The sequence below is a fragment of the Lissotriton helveticus genome, chromosome 1_1 (assembly GCF_964261635.1).
Source record: "Lissotriton helveticus chromosome 1_1, aLisHel1.1, whole genome shotgun sequence".
Classification (NCBI taxonomy): domain Eukaryota; kingdom Metazoa; phylum Chordata; class Amphibia; order Caudata; family Salamandridae; genus Lissotriton; species Lissotriton helveticus.
Window position 1 is genome coordinate 1,421,662,140 of NC_136057.1, and position 21,251 is coordinate 1,421,683,390.

The following is a 21,251-nucleotide window of genomic DNA, read 5'->3' on the forward strand; positions in this document are numbered from 1 at the left end:
AAATCCCAGGAGCGCCCGCCAGCCCGAAGGAGCAACACCTGGGCCGCTCTCCCCGACCCCTCCCACCCTTCCACCGATCATTTTAAAAAGGCACTTCCTGGTGTGGAAAGCGGGACGCTCTGCTGATTTTAAAGCATTTCTTGTTGGGACTGACCTGCCTGTTACTTCACAGCTCGCGGAACCCGCTCCGCGGGTCCCGCATCGCGTTGGTGTCATCTGCAGCCGCTTCTCAGGTTTGGAGGACAAGTGGAGGGAAGCTTTTGACCGGGGCTGCGAGCGAGTGCGTGCGCTCACGGAGGGACTCCAAATCCCAGGAGCGCCCGCCAGCACGAAGGAGCAACACCTGGGCCGCTCTCCCCGACCCCTCCCACCATTCCACCTCTTTTGTGCAGGTCCTATAACAGTCATTAGTACTCCCGCAGCGCGGGAGAGCGCGCGGGAGAAGCCCGGGACAAGGGCGGGACCGTCTGTGGCCGTCCGGGGCCGCAGGAGGCCGGGCTGGGCTAGGTCTCTAACAAATGGACTAGAATGTGCTTTTGGGTAAATTTTTTGTATTTCATATCTGTTACCCTTTCTGGTTTTAGTTTTTCTTAGCCTGTTATTTATTGATAATTTTTCACCAAACCGCATAGTTTCTTAAAGAATGTCTTCTTCTACTCCAAACACCCGTCCTGATCAGGTGGGTGTTTCTATTCTCGGCCCTTTGGATAGATTTTTTACCAAAGCTACTAAAGATATTGATCGTGAACTTTTATTGGCAGAACGAAGGGCCGAACGGCGCCTATCAGTAGAGGCAGTTAAAAGACAGGTTTCTTCTGCTAATAGAGGCGTACTTTCTGTATCCACAGTAGAACAGCCGGATTTAGATGCTGAACTTTTTAATACTGATGGGATTCCACAAATCTTTCAGGAAAATCCACCTATCCAGGGGGGTCAAGGTATGACGGTGACCATTTTGAGTGAATCGTCTATGGCTACTACTGATAATCTTATAGATCTTAATACCCCATTACCCCAGGAAACTAATACTCACTGCCCTTTTAATGTAAATGCTATTCCCCCCCCCCCTTTGAAGCTACAAACAGAGGTTGTTAGTTTGTTGCCTTCCCCTCCTTCTCCAGAAACAACTGAGACACACCATGGTCAGAAGCGTAAAAATGGTGTCTCTTCTCCAGCAAGGAAGAGGAGGAGGCGGGGAAACAAAAATAAAAATAGGTCCCTTAACCTATGGAAACCCTCTGAGATGGCATCTCCGAGACCATCATTGCCAGTAGAAATGGGGAACATGGCGTCGGAGGGAAAAATAACAACACAAACAATTGTAGACGGGGAGAGTAATAAAAGCTATAGTACCGAGCTTTTGGAAGTACTTGAAAAAATGTTGCAATCATTTGTTTTACCACTTGTAGAAAGGTTAAAGATCATAGAGAAAAAACTGGACTGCCTCCTTCCTCAACCAACATCCCGAGATAATGTAGTGTTACCTACCTTGGTTGCTGGACCTGGAGATCAAAATACCAGTAAACCTGTTAGTCAGCATAATTCCCCCAACAAATTAAAGAAACCAGTTGCTGATAAAAATAGTTTATCCCCGCCAAATACGCAAGTAATTGCATCATCCAAAAACATAGAAAAAGGGAAAGTACCTGTGGCTGTCCCGAAGCCTACAGAACATAAGAAAGCGACCAATCTGGAAATGTCACATACTGGTATGGCTAAATTGCAATATAAAAATACGGTACAATTACCTCCAGATTCGTATGGTTTTGTTATTGTATTAACTGGAGTTCCAATTGTTGGGGAAAAGGAAATTGAATCAAACAGAAGTTTAAAAAATAAAGTGATTCATTGGCTGTCCGTAAATAGACCACTACCAGCATACTTGAATGGGGACATTATATCCGTTAGGAGGTGTCAATGGATAGGCATACGCCCCAAGGATATAGATGGTGATCTGATTATAGTGAACTTTAAGCAACACAAGGTGGTATCCTACATAAACGATTGGTTTGTTGGTAGTAATGAAGGCGGAGTTTCTACACGTAGTTTGACATATTTTTACCCGGAGAATATGATGTTATCATCAAAAAAAGAACGGCAGAGATATGGTTTAAATATCAACCATTATCCAAAACCACCTATAGAATACTCAGCATTTGACTATAAAAATAGAAATCCTAGATTTCATACCTCAGCCAATCATCGAAATTCCTATTTTGATTTAAATAGCCAATATCGGATTGATCCAAGGGAACACTGGAACATTCCATTGTCTAATATGTTCTACCCCTTGACCCCCCTAAATTTGAATGATTGACTCCCTGTAATTAAACATCCCCTAAATGATTCTGGGACGATAGGAGGGGATAGTATGTCCCCTTCTAGAGGTACGAATACCAGTGAGAATCTGGAAATGAGTAGTGAGGAAAAGGACACCTACCAAAATGGGGTATATGAGGTCACCAATCCAGGGGCTAATACCGAAGAAATTGAGGCAGCCCAATGTGGCCAAGATCAATTCTTGGATAGATCGCTAGTGGAAAAAGAGGGTGATTGTGAAAAGGCTCCAAAAACTTGTGAAAGGTGTGGTAATTTTCGTGTACTCTCATGGAACATAGCAGGTTTTGCCCATAGGGAGGAGGATTTGGTATGGGCAGATTTTGTGGATTCTTTTGACCTAGTTTGTTTCCAGGAGACCTGGAGTGTAGTGGACCCAAGTTTGGATGGCTTTCAGGCTTTTAACACCTTAGCGATACCATCAAACTCAGGGCGAGCCAAGGGTGGAATGATGACAGCAATCTCAGTAAAACATAATTCAGTGACCGTTAATCTTGTGGTGGAAAGTACTTGGTACCAGTTGTTTATTATTAAGAACCTTACTAGAGAAATTGTTCTTCTTATCAACTGGTACTATAATATTTTTGACCCAAATAAAACAAATTATTGAAAATTTGTATGAAGAGATTGTTAAAGTAAGAAATAAAGTCTTTCCCTTACTTATTATGTGGTTAGGTGATTTTAACTGTGAGCTGTGTAAATTTAGTGGGTCTAAAGCATGTGGGCTGATGGATTTAGATAATCATCCTATGGTCCATTTTTCACATACAAAACAAGGTGAGGCCCTAAACAGCATTTTAGTAAATAATAATCTATTTATCCTTGATATGAATAATTTTATGGGTAATATGAATATGAATACGAATATACCCTCTTTTCAGGGCACAAGAGGCAGAACTAGCACAATTGATTTTGCTATAGTATCTACGGGTTTCTTTAGTTACCTAAACAACTTTAAAATTGAGGTAAACCCGGCTAGTGATCATAACCCCCTAACCCTGAGTCTCACTATAGCTGCTGAACTAAAGTCGCATCAGGAATATCCAGTAGCATATAGTAAGAACCAGGGTATTACTGTAAAGTGGAATAAAGTAGCCGTGGAGGAATTGGAAAAGAATATTTTTAAGGAAAATGCGGCTCAGATAGACATATGTCTATCATCCAATCCCGACCCAGTTCATTTAATCAGGAGCTTCGAGAAGTTAATGGAAAATGTAGCTACACATTTACTAGTAAAGGAAGGGGGGAAGAGGCAGGATCTTGGACCTAAATGGTTTAACGTAGAATGTTCTGCAGCCCAAACTACTCTGGCTAAAGCACTGCGTATAAAACCTAGAGATGGAAGTAAGGTTATATTAGCTAGGAAACAATATAGGCAGGCAATTAAAAAAAGGAAAAATGAATTGAAGTCCAAAGCATGGGAAGATTTAGACAAGGCATCTGACTTAAGGGACAATAGACTCTTTTGGGAAGTTATAAATAGGCCCTTTTTAAAATCAGGGGAAGAAAATACTATGCGAGTTCACCTATCTGAAGAAACTTGGGTAACTCATAACAAAATTTTTAACCCTAAAGAGAAATTATATAATATTGCCCTGGAGGAGGATGATTCCCGTTATTTTAATATGGACTCAGCTAAGAAGCTTAGCGATTCAATAACGCTTGCTGAAGTAAAGTTAACGCTGACTTTGGGGGCAGCCTCAAAAGCCCCAGGCCCTGATTCAGTACCTTTAGATCTTTTTAAATCTAATCAAGAGTTTTGGTCTCCCTTACTTATGAATGTTTTTAAGGCAATAATAACTGGCCCAATTCCGATTTCATGGAAAGAGGCCGTTTTGGTCCCAATTTTTAAAAAAGGTGACAAGTATGAGCCAAGATGCTATCGGCCGATATCACTAATAGACTCAACATGTAAGTTGATGGGTCGGGTGATACTGGCACGGTTGGAAACATGGGCGGAGGCTTCAGGGGTGATTGTAGAATCACAATATGGTTTTAGGAAAGGGAAGGGAACCACCGAGCAGTGTCTGAACCTTGCTTTGATCATGGGCAAGTACATGGGTGCCAGGAATGGCTCTATACACTTGGCATTCATGGACTTGTCCAGTGCCTTCGATACAGTGTGCAAGGAAAAATTGTGGCGCATGATGGCCTCTATGGGGTTTGAAGAACCTCTGGTCACCCTGCTCCGCAGGCTGCACACTGCTACAATGGTAAGGGTCAGGTATGGCCGTGGTGGGGAAAAATCACAACCAATTTTATCTACTGAAGGCGTCCGACAAGGATGCATTTTAGCACCTTTTTTATTCTTGATTTATACAAATGGTTTGGAGGGTTTTTTGTTAGAGACATCTGCTGACTTTCCAAAAATAAATGGGAAAAGAATCCCTATGTTGTCTTACGCTGATGACACTGTTTTAATGACACTTACCCCAAACAGCATGCAGATTTCTCTGAATGCTTTTGATACCTTCATGGGCAATTTAGATTTAGGTGTCAACTTTACCAAATCTTTTGCCATGACTTGTGGTCCAAAAAATGTGAAGATACGGAAATATATGGTAAAGAATGCTAACATTGAGAAGGTGGATAACTTCTGTTATCTGGGTAACCTCTTTAATAAAAAATTAAGTTGGGAACCATTATTAATAGCACGGGTTCAAAAGGCTGCCCAGTTAATCGAAGCCCTTTTCCGCTTTTCTAGTAAATTGGGCCAACGGCGTGTTGCGGAAATTATATCATTATATAAGGCCAAATGTGTTTCCGTTTTGACCTATGGTTCAGGGGTGTGGGGTTCGGATAAATGTGAAAGAATACAAATTGTGGAGCATAAGTTTGTTAAGCGTTTGTTATGCGTGCCATTGAGTACATCTAATATATTTTGCCATGAGGAAGTTGGTATTGAGTTTATAAATGACATTATTCATGTTGCCCCACTGATATTATGGGCAAAGGTTTGGCAATCAGAAAATTTGAAATTAACAAAAGATATAATCCAAGATTGTCAAAAACTTGATTATTATACCCAAATCCCGTGGCTACGATATGTTAAAGAGACCTTCTTTAAGATAGGTCTAGGAAAAATGTATACAAACCCAGAACTACTTGGCAGGGATACCAAGGAGATTATTAAGAAAGCCTTTAAATCTAGTTTGGGTTCTTTTAGGACAAATGACCATCTACTGAGCGTACAAGGAAAACCAGCTCGCCAGCTCTATTTGTCATATATTATGAACACACAATGGCGCTTTTATTTAACAAGATTTCGCCTTGGTACCCTACATTTTTTGTTTGCTTTCCCTAAACAGGGGGGATGGTGGGAAAAGCTACCCAACTGCCCCTGTAACAATAAGGTTTCGCAAAATACTCTCCATCTCTTGTTTTTTTGTACCTTGTATAAAGTTCCAAGAAATGTTTTCCTTACACCTTTATTGGCATCATTTCATACACGTTATTACAAAGAAGCGTATGATTGTTTGTTGTCCCTATCAACTGTACATATTTGTAATGCCGTCTTAAATTTCATCAGATCAGCTATGGTGATTAGAAACAGATATTAATGATATTCGGTCTTTTCAGAAAAGTATGTAAATATGTATAATGTTTGACTAATCTTATGTGATTTTATAAATTTTTTGTTATGTACACTTTCATGGTTTCTATATGAAATCGAAATAAAGTTTTGAAAATTGAATTGATACGTGGACTCTGCTGGAGACAACGTTCCCTGGATTTGTAGATGGTCTGAATGCGCTCCCCAGCCCTGGAGAGACGCATCCGTCATGATAGTCTGAGTCGGGATATCCTTATGGAAAGGAACTCCCCTGAGTAGATTCTCTGCCGAGCACCACCATCTCAGGGACTGTTGGGCATGAAGAGACAACTGGATCCTGTCGTACCAGCACCCTTTCCTCTGGTTCCATTGATCCTCCAAACATTCCTGCAGCGGCCTCATGTGCAGGCGCGCATGTGGGGTGAGGAAGATGCAAGAGGCCATCGACCCCAGTAGAGAAGACACCGACCTCACCGTTGTAGATGGAGCAGCTATGAGAGCCTGAGCCTTCCGAAGGAGTGATAAGCGTCTCTCCTCCGAAGGAGACACGCTTGCTGACAGCGTATTGATGGAGGCTCCCAAGTACTGCAGGCACTGGACTGGGATCGGAACAGACTTGGACATATTTGTGTGTAATCCCAGCTGATTCAGCAGGACGGCCGTCCTGTTGAAGTGCAGTTGTGCTTCCTGGAAGGTGGAGGCCTTGATTAACCAGTCGTTCAGGTAAGGGTAGACAAACACCTTGTTCTTTTGCAGGTGCGCTGCCACCACCGTAATGCACTTTGAAAACGTCCTGGGTGCAGACTTCAGTCCAAACGGTAGTACGGTGTACTGTTAGTGATTGGTGCCGACGAGGAAGCGCAGGAACTTCCGGTGTTTCTGTGCAATGGGCACATGGAAGTACGCATCTTGCAGATCTATCGCACAAAGCCAGTCTCCCCTTTGCAGCTGAGGGTAAATCTGGTGCAAAGACAGCATGCAAAACTTTTCCCTGCGAATCCACATGTTTGCTTGTCGCAAATTCAGAATGGGCCTGAACTCGTTCTTGTCCTTTTTCCTTACCAGGAAGAAGCGAGAGTAAAGGCCCTTTCCCCTTTGAGACAGAGGGACGTCTTCGATCGCCCTTTTTCTTAACAGGGTGTCGGCCTCCACCTGGAGCTCGTGTAGCTGGAACCGCGAGGCAACCGTTGGAATTGCTGGAGGCGGACTGGTGAACCGAAGACTGTATCCATTGCAAACAATATTCAGCACCCACTTGTCTTGAGTAATGTTTCTCCACTCTGCCAGGTAATGTTGGATGCTTCCCCCACCGGAGCGGGTAACGGATGAGGGGGAAGAAGCACCTCAGGGCCTAGACCCAGCCGGGCCTTTGGTCGCGGATGAAGACTGCTGACCACCACAGCCCCTTTGGCGCTTTTGGAACGGACGCCGCTGGAACTGTTGTTGCTGCTGCTGTTGTTGTCCAGCCTGCCGACCTTGCCCTCTACCATGCACCCCGTACCGTCTCTGGAACGAGCGGAAGGTCTTCTGTTCCTTCGGCTTTGCAACCCGACAGCCGTCAAGGTCTCAGCCTCCGCCTTCATGCGGGCCCTCTCCTCGTCCGCATGTTTTCCAAACAAGGTCTCGCCAGAGAAAGGTAGGTTGGCCACCCTCTGCTGCACCTCGGGCTTCAAGGACGTCAGACGCAGCCAGGCGTGGTGCCTTAGGTTGACCCCATGGCAGTATCCGTGGGCTGCCAGGAGGGAGGAATCTGCAGCAGATCCGATCACTTGGTTGGAGACCATGAGTCCTTCATTCATGATCTCTTGGAAATCCTCCCTGTTATCTCGGGGAAGGAGTTCCACGAACCGTGTGAGGGACTCCCATAGGGACCGATCAGAACGTCCCAACAAGGCTGAGGCACTAGCAGCCTTCATAGCCGTGGCGGCCATCCCGCGGACCTTCCTGTAGGAAGGTAGATCCCTGACTATGGTTGCCCCCAACTTTTTGCCTGGTGTTTTGCTGGTTTTCTGACTTAGTTGACCTGGGGCCCTGCTATTTAGGACCCCAGGCCTACTGCTCTCTCTGTAAAATGGATTCCATGTACCTTAGGTACATATCTAATTGGATACTGAGTCACCTTATCAGTCCCTGTACAGTGTACCTTAGGTACCCAGGGCATAGGTGTACCCAGGGCCTACCAGGGGCTGCAGCATGTATTATGCCACCCCTGGCTGGCCATCCAAATCTGACACAACTGGCTGCACGACAGCTGGGGCAAGGTGGTGTAATCACCCTTTGCTTTAGATATAGAATTCCTATATCTAAACCTAAATGGACACACAGATCTCCTATCAGTCACTCCTATGGCAGGCCTTGACAATCCTGAAGGCAGAGTGCTTGGAATCGTGTGAGATAGTGCTCTGGCATGAGCTGAGCCTGTCTGCGGCTTTCGGGATCCATCCCTTAGCCGTTTCCATGATATCGCATACCATATACTCTTAAGTGCCTTATAATCCTCGCGGTTATATGCCAACTCTGGTATCGCTTTATCAAAACATGTCGAGTAAGGTGTCATACGAATTGGAATACTAACCCCTCGCCAATTCTGGTGATGGGGTTAGCATTCCACCCTTCTAGAGGGACACGACATGTATGTAACCTGTAACCCCGGTTAAAGTCAGACAGAGCCTTAGCTCCACAAAATGGATGCTGCCACCGAGACACAAGTCTCCCCTCCTGCTGCTGGGAGTCCTCCCAGCCCAGGAGGCAAGGACAAAGGGTTTCCTGCCAGGGGCGGTGCCAGCACCGTCCCAGACAGGATTTTGTGTATTCTAGGTAGGCAGGGCTTTAGAGGAAGGTGACTGCAAGTGGCACCCCGGTGCTCACTGTGCATAGGCCGGCTTGAACCAGTTCCAGGGGCACTCCAGCCCCTGATCTGGGGAAAGCCCGCCAAAGGAGAGGGGTGTAACCACCCCCCTCCTAGTCCCACCCATAGGGCAGGACTTAGTCGCGTGCCAGCCCCTTTTTTCAGGATAAAGGTAGGAACTGGCCCCCTTCCAAATGAGATCATCTTTGAATCCTGAAACTACTTTCCACAAAAGGAACTCAAGACTTCTTCCCAAGATTCTCCCTTGTGACTAAGGAGTAGTCACCCTGCAGCAGCAGGCACCAACCAAGCATCGCGGTTTGTGGCCAGTCTCTCCTTCGGATCAAGACTGCTCCAGCATGACGAGAACCGGCTTCCCTGGCACCTCTGACCTCAACCTACATCATCAGCCCAGCTGTGATCCGTGGGTGTGACGAGACCTCGAGGGACCGGCCATCTTCAGAACTGCACGACGCTTGTCCAGCACGACTCCCGAGTGACCCTCGACTGAGTGCTTTGGGGTAAGAGAAGCCCCGACCCTGAGCAGCTCCAGCACCGAAGTTCAGCCCCCCTGCATCCCCGAGATCTGCGTGGGGCCCTTCTGCTCTTTGCTGCCAACCGCGTTGTCCAGGTCGCTTGCCCGTTGGCTAGTGGCCCTCTCACGACGCTCCACGACGACAACTACTGCTGGTCTAGTTGCTCCAGACTAGCCCTTGCTCCCCTCCAACAGAGGAGCACCCTGGACCCTCCTGGTCCACTCAAGACGCCATTTTAGGTCCACCGCGTTGGCCTTGCATTTGCCAAGACTTGTTGCCCAATCCTGGGTCCAGCAACGTCGACAGCAAGAACCTTTGTGGGACAGCTCGCACCTCCATCCTGGTCGCCGACAACGCCTCCTGGTCCGAGAGACTGCAGAGCCCAGCAGCGCCCACTCACCTGGCTGAGGTGACTTCGTCCGGTGCCATCCTGGTGCCCACTCAAATCACTGGCTAGTGATTCAGAACTTGGTCCCCTCTGCTTACAGGTTTCTTCTTCCCTGATCCAGGCTTGGATCACTCCGAACTTTCTTCACTGGCCGCCTGCCAGCAACTCTTTCTTCAGGCTCCTGGATCTTCAACGAGGGTTTCCGACGCAACTTCAACCCTATGCAGCCGCAGCCCCTGGGCTAGGTAACCTGAGTACTTCGGTGCTCCAGCATAGTCCAACACCCTAAGTGTTCGGATCCACTCTTGTTTTCGAACCACCTAGTCGGGTTCGCCCGAGAACAGTAACTTTGCAACTGCTAGCCTCCATAGACTTTTTCCCGCCTTACGCGTGAGAGTTCCCACTCTGCACACGACGTCCACAGGCCTCCTGCATCTAATCCCAGTGTTTAGAATTGTAGGCCTAGCGATTCCTGAGTCTAGAAAAGTATTACTTACCTGCTAGCAAGTTCGCATTCCACTTACTGTGTATATGGTTTTTCGTGCCCCTCGGGCATGTGTAAATTGTGCGACTTAAAGTATTTTCGTAAGAGTTTTGTTGTGTGCTTAGCTCCCTGACTCATAAAGAGTTCAGGGTAGTCTTGTTATAAATAAATATCTGTTTATTTTCATAACAACTTGTGTGGTGTCCTTTCACTTGGTGTTCAAGGGGTAATGTGATGGTAAAACAGCTGGCTTAACACGCCCTCTAGAGTCTTAGCCTTAGACTGCTTGTATCCATGCTACTAGGATAGCTGGTCTATAAGGTTGACTTACAACCAATCATCAATAAGGGTTGTTTGGACTGATACATAGTGATCACTAGAATAGTGAGCACTGCATATCAGGCCAACTTCTCACACTTCCTGCCCGCCGAATCCATCCAGCGGCTCTCCTTGTCAGGAGGCACTGTTGATGACGGGCTGGTGGCGTGTTGTTTCCTCACCGCCGTCACAATCACTGAGTCCGGCGCAGGGTCCAAGCACAGAAACGCTGGGTCCGAGTCGGGGGCCCGATACTTCTTTTGCAGCCTTGAGGGTGCTGACTTCATCACCGCAGGGGTGAGGAAGAGCTCCATGGCGGGTCCCACCAACCCTGGCACCAACGGCAACAAAGGGCGAGACAACTGCTTCTTGTGCAGTGCCTCGAAGATGACGGACGTCGATGGAGCGGGCACTGCGAGTGTGATGCCCAGCTTCGCCGCTCCTCGCAGCAATACCTCCTGGAAGGAGACAATGTCGTCTATCGGGGACACCCTCGTCCAAGGGGAGTCCGACAGGGTCGGTGAATAGTCCCTGGCACTGGACGAATCTGTGTGGCGGGATCTAGACCCGTCCCTGCTACGGCGCCGTCTGGACCTTGTAGACAAGCGACGGCGACTCCTGGACCTATCTCTCTGTCTGGAGCTAGATCTCGATCTTCGCGGCCTCGGGCGGTCCGCGGGCCGGACAGGGGGGCGCTGTGGAGGCCTGACTCTAGGTTGAGGGAGCACCGTAGGCGGTGTCCGCAAATGAGGTAGCGAGATCGACCTTGGCGGAGCCGGCGGAGGAGGCAGAGTAGGCCGATGAGGAGGCACCGGTGGTGGTGGAGGAGTAGAGGGTGGAGGCAGTGGAGGAGGAGTCGGGGTACATGGAGGAGGACCCACTGGTAACGGAGGAGGTGTAGGCAACCTCGGCTGGGAGGGTGAGTAGACTTACGAGTACTCCGAGCCGGGAGACTTTCCCACTCTCCTTCTCTTCTTCTTCTGACCAGAAGGTGGTGATCTCGAGGCCCTACCCCTCGTCGACGAGCGACGTCGCCGCCGCGACCATGGACTCGCTGAAGTAGATGACTCCGTCGTGGTCCTAGAGCATCTAGGCTTCCTCCTCGACGTGGAGCATCCTTTCGACGTCGACGAGCGTCTCCTTGACGTCGACTACCTTGCTCGGCGTCGATGGTCGTCGCTTCAACGTAGACGGTCGGTGCTTCGACATCGATCGTCCCCTCGACGATGATCTCCTCGGCGTCGACGTCCTCAGTCTCGACGCTGATCTTCGTCTCGAGCGCCGGCGTCTTGACCCCTCTCGACGACGACGATGGCTCAACGACAAATCAGTCCTCTACGTCGACCTCGGAGGTCTCGACGTTAGTCCCCTCGACGTCGACGGCGCTTCGACCCAGAGCCCTGGGGAGACGAGGAACTGACTGAGGTCATTCCTTTCGACGCCAACGTCGAGGCTATCGACGTCGACCGATGGCGTTTTGTGGCCTTTTCCTTCCCGGGGAGCCCCCCAGAGGCCTGCGCAGAGGAAGGAGCCCCTTCATGCCCAGACCCACCTTGTCCTTGCTGCCTTCTCTGCTCCAAGCCTTGGAGCCTGGTCTTCTCCCGGTCCTTCAGGATCCTCTTAGGGAACTGGAGGCAGATATCACACTCCTCAGGAACATGAGAAGAAGGCAGACACAGGATGCAAACCCTTTGAGGATCTGATTTTGCCTTTTTCCTGGAGCACTGAGGACATTTATCAAATAAGGCAGGCATATTTGATAAAAGAGTAGCCAAAACACCAGAAAAACTCCAGCAAAGATTAGAAAAGGCAAAAGCACGTCGAGTGAACACACACTAACACTTTAAAAGTGCACAAATTGTAGAAATAAACCCAAAAAAGGGAGCGCTCGATGCTCCAGGGTCCTGCTAGCAGGAGCCGGAAAAAAGAACTGAAAGTGGAGGGAGTTGCTGTGCATTCTGGGATACCAGGAGTGTTCTGGAAAGTTTCCTTAAAGGCACGGTATCCCTTTTTAAGCCACATAATGGCAGCCTATGGGGGCTTGTCTGTCCTGTCCTGCCTCTCTATCATTCCAAGGATTTGGTGAAAGGGGGGGGAGGGAGTGTTTTCCATGGTGAAACCTGGCAGATAGGTTTAAATGTGATATTGGTGGAATATCCTTTGCATTTCTAGTTGAAGTACTGGACAGTGTAGCCTTGCATGTATATGCTGCATTATTTGTCTTTAATTCTCTCTTAAGTGTCTATGCAGTATTGCATAGAAGACAGCTTAAGAGATTATTTTTGATTGACTGGGGGGTGAATGTTTACAATGTTAAACATTCTGTACATTATTTGTTCTCTTTACTCTTTTACAAGCAGTATCTACCAGTTTGGATTCTTTATCTGGAGCAGGGGTATCCTTGGTAGTTTGCGATGATGCACATTTTTACGAACTGTATTGGGTGTTAGTGAGTCTGGTACAATTTACTCCCCTGATGTAGAGCAGATCTTGAGGGGCTGGTTCTAGCTTTTCTTTTTATATCCGAGCCGTAGCAAGTTAAAGGTATCTGTGGTTGATTTTTACATACCTTTAAGCATAGATAAGTAACTAACTAACCTTTCAGTTTTTTTATGGTGTTTCAAGCAAAAACTCCTGCTCATCCTGTACCAGAAAGTGTGAGGCTGCCCTTTGTATAACCACTTGATAGTATGAAGTATCATCGTGTGGTTATGGTTTTATAGAACATGGGTTAATATCCATATCATCTTGAGGGGCTATGTGCTCGTGCCATGGACCTCAGCCCCCTCGACCCCTGTGGCCTAAATGATTCTGGATCATAGGGTCGAAATGTGTTGTGGCTACAGTCTCTCCTTCAGACCAGACGTGGCCTTACGTAGTGACTGTTGGTTAATTCGACCAGAGTGCAGCTGAATCTTTGACGCCAATGGGCCTTGGGGCCTCAACGCTGAGGGTGGCTTGCCAGCACTTGGAATCATTGTCAGGGTATGATAAGGATCAGCACCCTTTGCTCGACGCAGAGCCTGCTTGTGAAGTAGCATGCTTTGAGGCTTTAAGCTTTTCAGACTTTCACTTGACAGCTCTGCAGCTGATCTTTTAGGGCTTGAGACTGGCCTGCTGGCGCCACTGTGCTGCAGTGTGTGGACTTTGCCTTTGGCCCTTGACGTTGTTGTGCTTGGTGAACGTCACAAACGTCTTCTCCAATGTCTGAATGTTTAGAGGAGACATCTAGGTCTTCTTGTTGGACTTAGACAGATGTCAATAGGCTACCCTCCTACGTGTGTGGTTTTGCAGCCCTACATGCCAAGAACAGATGCATACTGGTAAGTAGCATTTTCCGTTCGAGGCATATGGGCTGCAGCCCACACACTGTTGCATAAATTGCACAGCAGTTTCTCCCTTAGCGGCGGCCACTCGCATCTGTTGCAGTAGTTTGAAATAATGTTTTTAGTACAGCCTGTCCCACATTTGCTTGTTGTTTTGCCTGCACATCTACACAGTAGTGTTTTGTAAATGTGTGCATAGTAGACCATGTAGCTGCTTTACAGATATCATCTAATGGTATGTTTCCTAAGAATGCCATAGATGCTCCTAATTTACGGGTAGAATGAGCCCTAGGAGGAATGGATAAAGGGCGTTTTGCTTTTTGTCGCAAATTTGAATACACTTAACAATTTATCTGGCAATGCCGGATTTAGAAATGGGATTGCCTTTATGTGGAGGTGAAAAGGACACAAACAGTTGTTTAGTTTTACGAAAAGGTTTTGTCCTATCAATGTAGTAGAGAAGCGCTTACTGGCAACTCAATTGATTGGTTGACATGGAACGGTGAAATGACCTTTGGCAGAAACTTTGGATTTGTTTTAAGAACCACTTTATTGTGATGAAGTTGTATAAATGGTTCTTGAATTGTTAATGCCTGGATCTCACTTACTCTTCTTAGTGAGGTAACTGCTACTAGAAAAGCTACTTTCCATGTAAGAAACTGTAATTCACACTTATGCAATGGTTCAAAAGGAGGACCCATAAGTCTTGTGAGAACAATATTTAAATTTCATACTGGAGGGGGTGGTATTCTGGGAGGAATTATCCGTTTAAGTCCTTCCATAAACGCTTTGATTGCAGGTACTCTAAACAATGACAAATGTTGTCTGTTTTGGAGATATGCAGCTATAGCAGCAAGATGTAACCTGATTGAGGAGTACGCCAAGTTAGATCTTTGTAGATGTAACAGTTAACATATGATGTTTTGTATGGAAACATCTAAGGGGTTGATGTTGTTATTTGTGCAATATACAACAAACCTTTTCCACTTTGCTGCATAACATGCTTCAGTGGTAGGACGTCTTGCTTCTTTAATGACATTCATGCAATCAGTAGTAAATTTAGATATCCAAACTCTAAGACTTCAGGAGCCAGATCGCCAGATTGAGCTGCATTGTATCTGGATGCATAATCTCTCCATGGTTCTGTGTTAGTAGATGTGGGGAGAGTTTTAGTTTGTGATGTGGTACTATTAAGAGCTGTAGTAGTATGGTGTACCATGGTTGTCTCGCCCACGTTGGTGCTATGAGAATCAATGTGAGAGAATGTTGCCGTACCTTGCGTACCACTAACGGAATTCGTGGGAGAGCGGGAAAAGCGTACGCAAATTTGTTTGACCAGTTCATCCATACCGCATTGCCTTTGGATAATGGGTGTGGGTAACTGGCGGCGAAGCTTGGGCATTTGGAGTTGCGGTGCCCGTTTCCTCTGACTTGCTAAGCATTCTTGTATGGGGCGCATTTGTAGTCTTGCGTATGGTACTATGAAAATGAAAGATGCCATCATTCCTATTAGTTGCATGAACACTCAAGCTTGTAGTGAGTGTTGTGGCTGGAATCTTTTGATAAGATTTTGCATAGTTTGTATTCTTGTTAGGTTGGGGTATGCTACTGCCTTGGAGGTATCTATTGTGGCACCTAGATACTGCTGAGACAGGGACAGTTGTAGATGTGACTTCTTTTGATTCACTGTAAACCCCAACTTGTGTAGCAGACATATTGTCTGATGCGTGTGCTGTACACATTGGTTGTATGACTTGGATTTTATTAAACAGTCGTCGAGATATGGGAAGACATGAATGTTGTCTCTTCTTAAATGTGCTGCTACTACTGCTAGATACTTTGTGAACACTCGAGGTGCTGTTGGTACTCTGAAGGGGAGTACCTTGAATTGGTAGTGCTGACCTAGTACGAACCGTAGGTACTTTCTGTGAGATTGATGAATGTGGAAGCATGCGTCCTTGAGGTCTAATGTGGCAAGGAAGTCTCCTTTCTCTAGTAACGGTAGAACCTGTTGTAGTGTGACCATATGAAAATGGTCTGAATGTATGTACAGGTTTAGGGGTCTTAGATCTAGAGTAGGTCTGAGAGATCCGTCCTTTTTGGGTATGAGAAAATAAAGAGAGTATACCCCTGTGTTCTGATGTTCTTTTGGTACTGGTTCTATTGCATTCTTTTGCAGTAGAGATTCTACCTCTTGTCTTAGTAGTATGAGGTGTTCTTGTGACCTGGGACGCTGTCTGGGTGGTATTGTTGGAGGAGTGGAAGTGAGCTCCAGGCAATAACCGGACTGAATAATTTGTCTCACCCACCTGTCTGTGGTGATGGAGTTCCAGACAGGTAGGAACTGTTGTAACCCCCCACCCCCCGACTGGAGTGGAATGGTCTGGGGGGATGGAAGGGAAGTCACTGTTTGGGAGTAGAGGCATTGCGATTGTTGTTGCCTCTTCCTCTACCCTTATTGTTGTTTCCTCTATACCCTCCTCTATAATATCCCTTACAGGGCGAGGTTTGGTTGGGCGCTTTGTAAGTAGAGGAGGTGTTGTCAGTCTGGAAACTCTTAGAGGCGCCCCTATAGGAGGAGCGACGAAAGGAAGGTCTATGGGCTTGAGTGTGTAAAGCTCCCATTGACTTTGCCGTATCAGTATCTTTTTTCATTTTTTCCAGTGCACTGTCTACATTTGGACCGAAAAGATGTTGTTGGTCAAATGGTTGGTTTAAGATACTGGCTTGTACTTCTGGTTTGAACCCAGAGATGCGTAGCCATATATGTCTGCGCAACAGTACCCCTGTATTTACTGCTCTAGATGCTGTGTCTGCAGTGTCTAGTGCACATCTTATGGAGGTATTTGTTATAACTTTGCATTCTTGTATTAAATCAGAAGCCCTAGCCTTATATTGTTCTGGCAAGTGTTGCATGAGTGACTCCAACGCATCATAATGAGCTCTGTCATATCGTGCTAACAGAGCGAGTGTTAGCAATCCTCCATATATTGGATGCTTGTGAGAGGGTTCGTTTTCCTGAAGCATCCAAAAGCTCAGACTCTTTGTCAGAGGGTGGAGCATCCCCTGTTGTCTGCGAGTTGGCTCTCTTTCTCGCATTTGACACTACCAGTGAGTCTAGTGGCAACTGTCCTTTAATATATGCAGGATCAGATGGAGCCGCTTTGTATTTCTTTTCCAGTCTGGGGTAATTACTCTGGCCCTGACTGGGTCTTTAAATATTTCTGGTACGTGTCTTACCACTCCACTAAGTATTGGAAGTGTGGTTGTGGTTTTATGTGATGTTAACAGTGTTTCCATTAGAAAGTCTTCTTCTATTGGATCCGTATGTAAGTCTACTCCATGGAATGTAGCTGCTCTATGTATGAGCTGTGTTAACCCAATGGTGTCATCTGGCGGAGATGGCCTAGACGGGTATACATCGTCTTGTGGTAGATCTGGTGCATCTGGTGCATTATAATCGTTCCATGGGTCACCTGATGGCCCAGCTATATCATCTGGGTCATTAATATCATCCATTTGATGATCTCACTCTACCTCTTGTGAGTAGGTATCCCCATAATCCTCATCTTGTGGTATAAGGCTATGTGTACTAGCTGGTGAATGCACAGGAGAGATATCTGCTGGTATTTGTACTTCTGGTGAAGGAATTCTTATAGGGGAAGTTTGAACATACTTTTTTAGAGGAACTGGCGATGGTTTGGGATAGTCCATTTTCCTCTTTTCAGGCACTGTGTATACATGTCCAGTCTTTGGATGAATTTTGAGAGTTTTTTGCCTTACATCAGGTTGGAAAAGCTCTTCAATGGGCAAATCCTTTTTCAGCGCCGATTTATCTTGTTTGGGGCAGACAGGTTTAGACTTTGCAGTGTCTATTGTCATTGGAACGGGTTTTGGTTTCGGTTCCGAAGACTTTTCTTGTTTTTTCTTTGTATCTGTGCTTTTTGGATCCGAAGCTTTTGTTCCCTGCTGTTGAGATTCATCTGCCTTTGGAGCCGAAGTATGTATCGGTATTGGAACTGCTTTCGGGTCTGCTTTTTCGTTACCGGGGTCATTTTAGGTTCGGTAACTTTGGGAACGTCTTTCGGTGCCAAACTTGGTTTTAGGTTCGGTTACCTTCGGTACCGATGGATGTTTTGGTGCCGTTGTTGACTTCGGCTTAACACTTTTTGCTTTTCGGGACCGACAGACTGACTCTAGCCCAAGTCAACTGGAGGCTTTTTAGTGCCCTTCACTGCCGAGCCTTAAGGCGGGGCGTCGGAAGGTTTTGATCGGTGTGCACCCGGACCCGGAGGTGGAGGTGGAACCCGGTGAACAGGGTCGACGCTCTTACTCACGACCTGTTGACCAGCTGGAAGAAGATAGTCATCTTTGGATCGATCGTCGTCTCCGGAAGCTGACTCCTCTGCTTTGGAAGCGATGTCTTCTTGCTGTTGTTCGGCGTCTACCTCGATCGGCGCCTCGTCTATGATGAGGTCTGGTGTCGACGACGATGACTGTTCCATAGCTCTTTGAGCTCGACGGTCCATGATTGTTTTCTTGGACCGGAACGAAGCGCAGGCCTCCCAGTCTAGACTCTCATGCTCTGGAGACAAGCACAGGTTGCAAACCTCATGAAGGTCGGTGTGGGGAAACTTGTGTCCACACTGAGGGCACTTCTTGAGCGGTGTTCTTTCCATGAGCCAAATGCCCAATGGCGCAGTTGGGCCCAACGGCCCAGACGAGCGCTGGAATCGAGAAGTGGAGCCTTTCTTCGACACGGGCGACCGGAATCAGTGTCGAAGATGATGTTGTAGATTGATTTATGGATTCGAAAAGAGATCGGTAACGGGACCGAGCGATAAACACATTCGAGCCCGATGGCGAAAAAAACAACAATCTGAAGATGGAGTAGATGCCCATGCGCACTACAGTCTAATGGAGGAGTCATCCAGCAGACTAAGACTCTTCCAAGACAACAACAAAGTGTAATCATCCGGGCCCACCACCAGATGGTGATCTAATGCAACAGTGTGTGGTCTGCAGCCCATATGTTATGTTATGTTAGATTTTATTTCTATAGCGCACGGCTACTCAATAAGAGTGTCCCGGCGCTTTATTTAGGCATCTCAGTGTAAAAAAACATAACACCATAGAACAGAGACAGACAAGGGAGAGAAAGAAATCCTAAAGGTTAAAAAGCCAGGTCTTGAGGCTCTGCCTCGAACATAGTGATTTCTGGACGGTTGGTCCCTCTGGAGCCCAGTGGTACTGTAATTTTAAAAAGCAAGGCTCACATGGAGTAACACTATTTACAGGGTGCAGTAAATATCATACCCATCCTGGCCTACTTAGAAATGTAAGTAAATGCCAACATTTGTAAAGTGCACAGCTGCCTCCGACGGAGGCGTCCCGGCGCTGTGGGCTGTTGGGAAGATTAAGCAAGCTATTGCCTAGAGTCACATGGTGCTGGGGTAACCTGCCGCCGGGGATCGAACCGTGAACCCTGTGGTCCGGAGTCAGGCATCCTGGCCACTGCCCCACAACTCTTCCCGTATGTGGCCTTTGAGTCTAACACATTTGCTGAGAAAGGCTATGGTTTTCATTCTGAGGATTATACTAGTGGAAGATTTCTTACCAACACATCCCACGACAAACAGCTTCCCCAGGAACAGTAGGAAATCAGTCACTTTGTCCAATACCGCCACACTAAAATAAAGAGAAAGGGAGAGCATAAGGAGTTCTCATGCATTTTGAAGAAGGCACTCTCAAACCCTCTCTGTGACCTCCTTGAACCACTTCATTGACCCTCTGATTTCACTCAATCACCTACACAATCCTGCACCCAAGCTTGCTCGAGGTGTGCAGTGAGTCGTCTGCCAGGTATATTACGCCCTGCCCCTGTGACCCTACTGGCACTGTAAGTGGGGTACTGGTTGATATCCCCTCCCATGTCTTTCTCTTACCTTCCACACACTATAGCTGTCCCTCTTATTCCAAGACTCATTTGTCCAAGACACCAAAATACCCCACATCATCTCTCTCCCTGCAAGCCAACACACCTATGTGTTCAAATCTCTGGTTCTGCAACCACCCTGTGACCCGCCCTCAGCATTGTAGCTCTTAGAATCCATTTCATTGAAGACTCTGGCCTTCAATGTCTCTCCCCTCCAGGACACTGTCCTTTTAACCTGGTGTCCCTGCTCCACCACTCCCAGACAGTGGTGTCATGTGCCCCTCTCTCCTCCAGGACATTGAATCCCTTAGTACCTTCTGGACCAGTAATGTTTTTACCCTGCCATACTCTTAGCAGCACTTTATTCCTAGGGAGTTCTTACCGAATAATGTTCCTCATCAACAAGGAGAAGGCATTCCGGGCAGAGGTGCAGAAATTGGTTCCATAAATGGCAATCTGGGGAGATAAAGAGCTGAAGTCAAAGAAGCAGAAAATGTGTGCAATGGAGAAGGTTTTTAGGGACAGCTTACACATATCCTTGCTTGATAAGTCTGTTACCGAGGGTAAGGAATGTGTAAGAAGCCTATGCTCAACATCACTAGAACAGTGTGCCATGAATCCTTGTACATAACTCCCATTCTTAAGAAGTGGGAGATCACCATATCACAAAAGAATGCTACAAGTTGAGGAAAGCAGATTCTTCTACATGCCCCTCTGTTATGTGCAACTTTATACATAAGCAACATTTCACCTTGAAGAGTCTGGTATGAAGGGTTGGGGCATGGAGAAGCACAACAGCACACCCAAGAGGACATTTCTCCCTGTGGCTTCAGGATCTATACAGAGAGCGCGGTCTCTCAATGGAGCACGACAACTCAAGAAGTGAGACACAAAATGACAGAGGAAAAGAGAAGCGAGGCGAAGCATAGAGAAAAATTTATATGAAACAGACAATGAGGAAGTGTAACAGTAAAAAAGTGAGAAGGAATTGCAGAGAATAAAAAAGCATATTAATATACCACATTTTCAGCATGGATTTTTAAAAGATAAAAACAGCTTTTACTTCCTTACTTCCAGCCATTTTTAGTAGATGGTTCACTGGTCTTCAGAAGAAGGTGTTTTCCCACATAAGGCACATTTCAAATGCAAATACCAAAGATGGATACAGCAAGTTAAACTGATTTGTTGTGGTGGGGTCTACTGCTGCCAGTTTAATCAGGAAGTCCTAGTCCACTTAGTAATGCTGCAGTCGATGATCGTGCAGTCATATTGCCATTATTCTTGAGTTACTCAAGAATAAGAGGGTTATGCTCGTAAGGTTTGAGAAACCTAGATCAAAAACCCACATTTTGGTTTACAGTTAATAGCAGAGAGAAAGAAGGAAATGCTGCAATTACTTCCCAGTGCTAGCATTACTCTGGTGGTGCATGAACAAACGAGCCACCGGATCACCCCATGCCGGTCGAGCCCATCTGCCCAGAAGGGCATCATAAAGAGAGGCTTTGAAAGGCAGAAGTGGCTCTACA

The 21,251-nt window shown here is 46.6% G+C and overlaps 1 protein-coding gene across 2 annotated transcripts in view; it reads right to left on the minus strand.

The window, feature by feature from the left end:
- Positions 1 to 21,251, minus strand: part of SLC44A2 (solute carrier family 44 member 2 (CTL2 blood group)) — a 341,764-nt gene that overhangs the window by 22,161 nt on the left and 298,352 nt on the right. For both annotated transcript variants that reach the window (XM_078685295.1, XM_078685294.1), the window contains exons 18-19: positions 20,108 to 20,181; positions 19,408 to 19,478 (exon numbers count right to left, since the gene is read on the minus strand). In XM_078685295.1, the coding sequence (XP_078541421.1) occupies positions 19,408 to 19,478; positions 20,108 to 20,181 (145 nt within the window). The remainder of the gene's footprint in view (positions 1 to 19,407; positions 19,479 to 20,107; positions 20,182 to 21,251) is intronic.